At 50.3% G+C, this 7,680-nt stretch overlaps 1 protein-coding gene across 1 annotated transcript; it reads right to left on the bottom strand.

The window, feature by feature from the left end:
• Window positions 1-3,934: 3,934 nt before the first annotated feature.
• Window positions 3,935-6,528, bottom strand: LOC125512987 (uncharacterized). Its single transcript, XM_048678035.2, has 7 exons — window positions 6,392-6,528; window positions 6,217-6,312; window positions 6,061-6,135; window positions 5,818-5,862; window positions 4,920-5,051; window positions 4,663-4,838; window positions 3,935-4,457 (listed from the first exon to the last, which is right to left on the bottom strand). Exons 1-7 carry the CDS (start codon window positions 6,451-6,453, stop codon window positions 4,234-4,236), a joined length of 810 nt encoding a protein of 269 aa, XP_048533992.1. The 5' UTR covers window positions 6,454-6,528; the 3' UTR covers window positions 3,935-4,233.
• Between the last annotated feature and the right edge of the window lie 1,152 nt (window positions 6,529-7,680).

Consider the following 7,680-nt stretch of genomic DNA (forward strand, 5'->3'; position numbering starts at 1 on the left):
CAGCCGCACTGGTTTATAAACCCAGCAGCGGCTACCTCTTCGAACTCCTCTATATAGCAGGCTTGTGGGCCTAAATTCTGCGCGCTGCCCTGTGAGTCTGTTGGGCCTTTAAGGCCTGTAATTGCACTCCTGTGGCCTAGCAGGCCCACAGGGCAGCGCTCGAATTTCTTTGTAGTTTTTTCCTTTTCTGCTATTTTTTCTTCTATTTCTTTCTGTGTAGTTTTTTGTATAGTTTTTTCTTTTCTGTTATATTTATTTTCTTCTATTTATTTGTGAGTAGTTTTTCATCTAGTTTGCCAAAATTCAACATTTTCAGAGTTCATTTTGTAGTGATTTTCAATTTCACGGTCATTTTGTAAACGATTGAAAAATAGCAAATATAATTTTTTTTCCTTTTCTGCTTTATTTTTCTTCTATTTATTTCTGAGCAGTTTTTTCTTTTCTGCTATATTTATTTTGTTCTATTTATTTTTGAGTAGTTTTTTTATATAGTTTTTTTCTTTTCAGCTATAGTTTTTTTTTCTTTTCTGCTATTTGTTCTTTTCTGCAAAACTTGATGGTCAAAGTCTGGAGTTATAACCAAAGTTAAAAAAAAGAAATGCCGACGTGCAATTAGTTTTTGCCATAACAGAAGAAGTCCGGAGTTGTAATAAGTTATTAAAAATAAAAAAGAGGTGCAATGCTCGTTAATTTGCTTCAAGCCTTTCGGAATAGTGTAAACTGCACTGCGCATAGCTCCGTGCAATCTACCATATTCCTGAAGGCTTGAAGCTAAGCAACGTGAGCATTGAGCCTCTTCTTCATCGTCTCTGCACTCAGGGCTTATAAACCGCTCCTAGTCCCTCTCTCTTGGCGAGGTGGGACTAAAAAACAGCTTCCTAAGCAACTGTAGTACTGGTCACCCTTTAGTACCGGTTGGAGCCACCAACCGGTACTAAAGGTGGTGCGCTTAAAACAGTTATGGCAAATGAAGGCAGAAATGGTTGAAAGTTGATGGCGTCGCTTTGAATGGTGCATACTGAATGCACAAAAAGTCTGGAGTTGTAATAAGTTTAAAAAAATGAAATGCCTTTGTAACAGATGAGTTTAATTTCGTCCGAAACCTGAATACTTCGAAAGAGATTGTCCAGTTTGTGAACGAAGTGCATCCAGTTTTTGCCGTAACCCTCTCTACTTTTTTGAACAATCTATGTGGGTGAAATGATGATACCATGCCAAATTTCAACTTTTTCAGAGTTCATTTGTAGTGCTTTTCAATTTCCAGGTCATTTAGTTCTCAAAACAAATCATTGAATGCATGAAAAATAGCAAATGAAGACAGAAATGGTTGAAAGTTGATGGTGTCGCTTTGAATGGTGCATACTGAACGCAAAAAATATAAGAGCATTTACATCATGATCTTATATTTCTTTACAGTCTAAATTGTCAATATGATCATATAACATCAAAAAAATACTTTGATCATCAATGATCTTTGTGTGTACAATCTGAATTGTCAATATGAGTCATCAACGATTTATAAACCGATGAAGACTCATATTGAGGCCACAAATTCTACACATAGAGTTCAATGAAGACCAAGTGCTTATGATAGTTTGAGAAATAACATATTTAAGGTGGTAAAAGGCTTGTTAGGGGAGCGAGGTGGGACTAAAAACATCCTGCCACAACGTCATTAGTACCGGTTCGTGGTACGAACCGGCACTAAATGGTGATGGTGGGGCCATAGCCTGACCGCAGGCTGACACAGCCTCTTTAGTACCGGTTCGTGGTACGAACCGGTACTAAAGGTTCGCCACAAACCGGTACTATTGATCGCCACCACGAACCGACACTAATATACACATTAGTGCCGGCTCTAATTCAAACCGGCACTAATGTGCTTCACGTTTGACCCTTTTTCTACTAGTGTCGGCACCCTCGATGGACCGGAAGTGCATCGGCAGCTTCTCGATGATGACCCGAACGTGCAGGTTGAGCTTCAGGAGTGCGGCGTGGTCGTTGTCGTGCCAGGGGGCAATGTTGAAGCGGATGCCATCCACCATGACGAAGCCACGGGCCACTGCGTTGTCTCGCAGCGCCGACAGGTCGAAGTGGACGAAGAAGTCCTCGGGGTCGTGCTCCGTGACCCGCATCAGGTGCGGCGAGACGCGCACCTGCTCCTCGATGGCCTGCCCCACCATGAGGGGGTTGGTGATGCCCTTCCCACCGACGGCGGTGAGGGTGACAGCGTGGTGACGGAGGACGAAGACGGCATGGTCCATGGCTGGTGAGGAGACAACGACCTTGTTGCTCGAACGGGGGCGGCGCGAGGGGTCGACGTGGGGGACGCGGACGCTGGAAGCCATGGCGACGGGCGGCGAGTGGGGTGGAGGTGGAGGGGCGGGGGTGGGGAAGCGGATGCGGCTGTGGACTGACTTGGGGGGCTGCCGGGGGCCGAGCCGCTCTTTGGCAGAGCCGCCCCGACCTTTGTTTCTTGAGTTCTGCGGGCACTGCTTGCCGGAGTGTCCCTGACGCTTGCAAATGATGCAGCGGAAGGGATCTCTGCAATCTTTGCGGCGGTGGTGTGAGCTGAGGCACCGGAAGCAGAGGCCGTCGAACCTCTTTAAGAAGGCGAGCCGGCTTGGGTCGGAGTTGGGCGGCCGTCGGTGGGCATGTGCCTGCGCGCGCTATGGGCGAGGCAAGGACCGCCGGATCTGGGGAGCGACGCCGGTTCTTCTGGGAGGAGACGGTTGTCCATCCACCGTCCATGCCGGAAATGGAAGCACTGACAGGGGAGGGAGGAGCAACTACAACAGACTTAAGGCGGGGACGCCCCGTTTGGGGAGGCACGGCCAGATCCGCCGGGCTGGACGGTTCTTCTGGCGCTGACCGGCGCGGGGACAGGGCGGCGACCGGCACAGTGGATGGACCGCCGGACCGAGCAGGGTTAGGCACGGAGGCGGGTGTGCCCCATCCAGCGCTGCCCCCCGAAGAGGAGGAGCGGGAGTGGGCTCGGGAGCGGCCCATGGACCGATGGGGTGGCGCCGGTGCCACGAGCGGGCAGCGACGGGGGCTGGTGGCCGCCGCGGGCCGGAGTGGCCGGCGGCGGGAGCGGAGCGGAGCGGAGAATCGTCTTTTAAGATAATCATCCCAACATGGCTATTTGATTAGTGCAAATTAAAATTTTCTCTGCAGTTCTTCAAGCCTTTTTTTTCTCACATTATCACTTTTGATTTAGATGCTTAATCCTAGTGCCACTTCAATTGATGCTTTGCTGGGTCGATGATCTTCAAATGATGTACTGAAAGTGTAATCATGCTTCATTTGTGCACTGAAATAGAAGGACTGGTCGAAAGCACTCAAGATGGAACTCTAACTGAATGAATATTCTTCTGTTTTTCTTTCTAGTTACCTGCAATGCCACAATCTCTGTTTTCTGTACACATACAGTATATTTATGTTCGCTGAAACATATGATCTCTAGACAAGTCTTTCCAGATCTCTATGAAAACATGATCTGTCTGAATTGTCCATGCATGCAAAATTGTTGAAGCTGTATTTTGTTTCCTTCTTGATTTGTCTACGCATGCAAGTCCTTGCAGATATGAAAACATATTTGTGTAATGGATGATCATTTTGAATGCTCATTGTGGATTTAGTACTACTTCATTAGAACATTTGAGTTGACACATGGGCCAGTCTGTACTCATGTGTTTGGAGCCTTGCAAATATGGGCCAGTCTGATCTGATATGGTCTGATCTGATTGACAGAAAAGACATAGCAGAGGCCAACCAGCCAGCCGGAAGTACTAGAATCAGCAGCAGTACTATCTCTCTCATTATGATTACACACATGCAAGCCAGGTAGTAAATGAAAGAATGAATGGATCTTGGGCTTCTCAGTAATAAAATGGGATGTGCTGATAGCTCAAGAGCAAAAGGAAACGAAGAATGATCAGGTCAAAACAAGTCTCACTGGACTGGGGGGCATTAAAGCCTCGAATTTAACAGTAGTAGTACTAGTTTCCATGTCGGGGGCATTTCTGCCACGAATGATTGATTGGGGGCATAAAAGCCTCGAATTTAGCAAGTCTGGGGGGCATTCCTGCCACGAATAGCAAGTGCATCAAACAAGACGAAACACCAAGCAAGACACCAGTTTGTGGGCATTACAGCCTGCCAAAACTCAGCCAAAGTGACGGGACAGCTTCTTGAGTTGCTTCGGATCGAATGAAAGTATGGGGGACTCGATCAGTTGTTGACAGACGCCGAGCCTGCTCCGGGTGTAGCAGCGCCCTTCTTCTTGACATCCTCGGGTGCCGGTGCAGCCCTGTTCTTGACCTCCACGGTTGCCGGTGCGCCGGGAGCCGCCGACGCCGAGCCGCCTGTTGGTGCAGCAGCAGCATCAGGCTGGGTGTGGACCTTGGTCGTGGGTGCCGCGTCTCCTGGAGTAGCAGTCTTGCCAACACCTTCACCTGAAATTCAATTCAAGGATCGATCATTTTCTACCAGTACACTGCTAGTCCACATTGTAAGAAACAATCAAAGGCTACTGTCTACATGCATAAACATTGCAAGAATCCTACTAGTACTAGTCACTGGCTAGCTACTGTACTACTTCTAGTAGTATTTCTATATCTGTAGAGAAAGAAAAGAGGGAGAGAGGAGAGAGAGAGGTACCTTGCTGCTTGCGAAGCGTCATTCTTTCATCAACCTCCTTGGCGGCATCATGCACCACCGAATCCTTGATATACGGCCCCAAGCACGATGCAAAGGCAATGATGAAAACTGCGGTCGAACCCAAGAACTTGTAGGTAGTAGACACTAAATCCACCTTGGCGTTGACCCTATTCATGCTGTAGCAAGAGGTCAAGTGAAGATTGGATTAGCAAGAAGCCACCAGACAATATTCATAGCAAAAGAAACTAGACTCTTACGCATTGTCCATTTCAAGACGCGCGATCTCCCCAAATAAGTTCCTGTCCACCTCCGACAGCACGTTGTAGCCCTCCCACAGGCGTCTAGTTTCTTTAAAGATGTCCTTCCTTAGACGATCAACCCCCGTCGCCCTGCGAGAGCAGCATGCCAAGACGGTCCTTCAATTGGTAAGACTTGAGAAAGACAAAAAGCCCTCAAGAAGAGCTGTTTTACGGCACCCTCCACTTCACATAAACCGTTCATTTCTTCAGGTCTAATGGTTTAGATTAAGCTATACTGCCGGTTATGAGCCCATCTTGATTTGTTTGATATCTGGTTCTACTGCAATTACGATCTCCAGGAGAAACCTATTGCCCTTGCATATGTTCTCTGAACTTTAACGTCTGATGAATGTTATGCTAGTGCCAATGCTTACTTTCAAACGCAAGTGCAACCAAAAATGGACATGAGTTGTGCACAGTAGCATAGGAGAGCACGAAGAGATCTACATTAGGATACGAGATAAACAGAAGACTCGACCAAGACGATGATAGGTGGGTTGGTTGACTTGGTGCCGTCGCCTTGGGGCTTGGGCAAAGTCACACGCAGATAGCGGTGTAGGTGGGATAGGAGAGGTCGGCCCAGAGGTAGGCGCATGCGACGGAGCTGAGGAGCAGAGAGGGAGGCTGACTGGCGACGGCGGCGTCCGCGTCGCTACAGACAAGCTGCGGCCGTGGAGCGACCCCGGCGAACTAGCAATCTAAATCACGCAAAAATGTCAATATTGCTCTCGACAATCAACGGCCAGATTTTATTTATGCTGCTCACCGCTCCTAGCAGTATAAGGTACCGTAAAAAACCTCAAGAAAAATCATGCCTTTTGCTCTACGAGAGGGAGGAGAGGTTCGTCGTTCTTACCCTCCGCTGCCGCCTGAGTTGCCCGCGGAGCCGCCGCCCGCCATCCTGCAATGCCATTGTGCACGTCAAGAACAGAAAAAAAATGGCCTTTTGCAGTACACGAGAGCAGAACGAGATAGATGGACAAGGAAGGATTGATGGATTCTTCCGATCCTCCGAACCGGAAGACCCCCACGGGAGATCGGCCCTTTGGCACCCAGACGGCGGCATCTTATATGCCTAAAAGTGGAGAGCCAAGGTTACCTCCCACCGGAGTTTGACGCGCCGCCGGTCGCCGCCCCGCCTCCGCCGGTCGCCGCGCCGCCGGATCCGGTCGTCCTGCGACGTAATGTTGGTCAAGTTCAAATCTTTTGCCCCGAGATAAAAAGGAGCGAGGAGAGGAAAGGAGAAGAGAAAGACCTGGCTCCGCCGGAGTTGGCCGCCCCTCCGGTCCCGCTGCCTCCGCCGGTGATCCCTGCCCCGGTGCCGGTGCCGGTCGTCGACATCCGTCGCGCCCTGAACAACAACAAGACCATGAGCACGCAGGAAAGAAAGAGCAAGAAGAAGAAGGAAAGAGGGCGAGCAGCAGACGTACATGGCGATGCGCTTGCGGAGGAGTGGAAAAAGGGCGTTCCGGAGGGAGGAAGCGGCCGCCATTGCTAGGGCAGAGGAGGTGCCGGTGTGGGTGGGGGTAGGTGGGATGGATTGGGATGGGCGAGGGGAGGGGCTGCCTGCTTTATACCCCCGGGCCACCGTCTCCTCTCAAAAGATTTTCCTTTTTTTTGAACTCTACTCCATACAGCAACTCCCTTGGATACCCCGCCCGCCGCTCAAATCTCAAATCAAACAGTGGTCAAACTCAATTTTTCGCTTCAGTCCATCTCCCTCCTTTTCTTTTCTTTTCTTTTGGCGGATGCTAAGCCATCAAACACGCCACACACACTTCTTAAATTATGTCCTCGGATACCTCATTTTCAAAACCTTAAAACCATACGGAAATCCATGTATTACGTACATCAAATAACATGTACTACCCTAATCCTCGTCGAAGATGTCCACTATCTCCCTGCATGGCTCCAGGTAAATAGGCGGCACCCGTAACTCCGGCCCCTCCGGCTGCTCTGTGTTGGCCTCTGCCTCCGCCTTGATTCAGCGAAAAGCGCGTCGCTCGTCGCCCGTTCCTGCCGGTTGGCCTCAACATAGGCCTCATTCTTGAGTGGCCGGTTGGCCTCGACAGAGGCCGTCGCCTGTTCCTACCGCTTGGGTGACCGCAAACTCCGCCTCTGCGTCCTCCATGCTGAAGCCCATAGCCGGCGCCAGCTCCTCCTCCGGCTCCTCCGCCTCATCCTTCTCTGAATCCGTCACCTCCATCGGAACCGGCTTATGCTCCTCTTATTTCTCTTGCTCGGGCTCCGGTGAGTCCGGAGGCAGGCCGGCTGCGATGCGGGCGGCGCGCCTAGCCTGGATCTCCTCCTCGATCTGAAGCGGCGCTTTGACATTAGCATAGTGTAAGTTGTCTTCTTCTGTTGGGCCATGTCACACGGCGAGGGAAGAGGGAGGTGGAGGTTGAGTTCATGGCCGCGAGAGAAATGTGCACGGGCTAGTGGTGCGGAGAGGGTGGAAGAGGTTGTGGCTAGGGTTGGGACGCCGGCCGGCTTAAATAGTCAGACTTCAGCCTCGGGCGGCGAGCCAAAGCGGCGCCACACAGCGTTCACATGCTTACCAGAGGAGACGCCCGTCAGACTATTGGGTTTTCGGGCGATTCCATGTGGGACCTAGCCGTCAGTCCAACGTGGCGTACGCGCCCGGTCACGCCCAGGCCTCCACTTATCAACCCCATGTTTGGGCTAGATTTAAAGGTTGTCTCATCAGCATTATTTTCCT

The sequence above is a fragment of the Triticum urartu genome, chromosome 6A (genome assembly GCF_056163025.1).
Source record: "Triticum urartu cultivar PI428250 chromosome 6A, HENAU_Tu73, whole genome shotgun sequence".
Lineage (NCBI taxonomy): Eukaryota > Viridiplantae > Streptophyta > Magnoliopsida > Poales > Poaceae > Triticum > Triticum urartu.

What these genes read in the sequence shown, in the direction of transcription:
- LOC125512987 (XM_048678035.2), bottom strand. Translation starts at nt 6,453, where the DNA reads ATGGCGGCCGCTTCCTCCCTCCGGAACGCCCTTTTTCCACTCCTCCGC. An exon ending in CTCCGCAAGCGCATCGCCAT is followed by an intron (nt 6,313 to 6,391) that starts GTACGTCTGCTG and finishes GTTGTTGTTCAG; the next exon opens with GGCGCGACGGATGTCGACGA. An exon ending in GCCAACTCCGGCGGAGCCAG is followed by an intron (nt 6,136 to 6,216) that starts GTCTTTCTCTTC and finishes ATTACGTCGCAG; the next exon opens with GACGACCGGATCCGGCGGCG.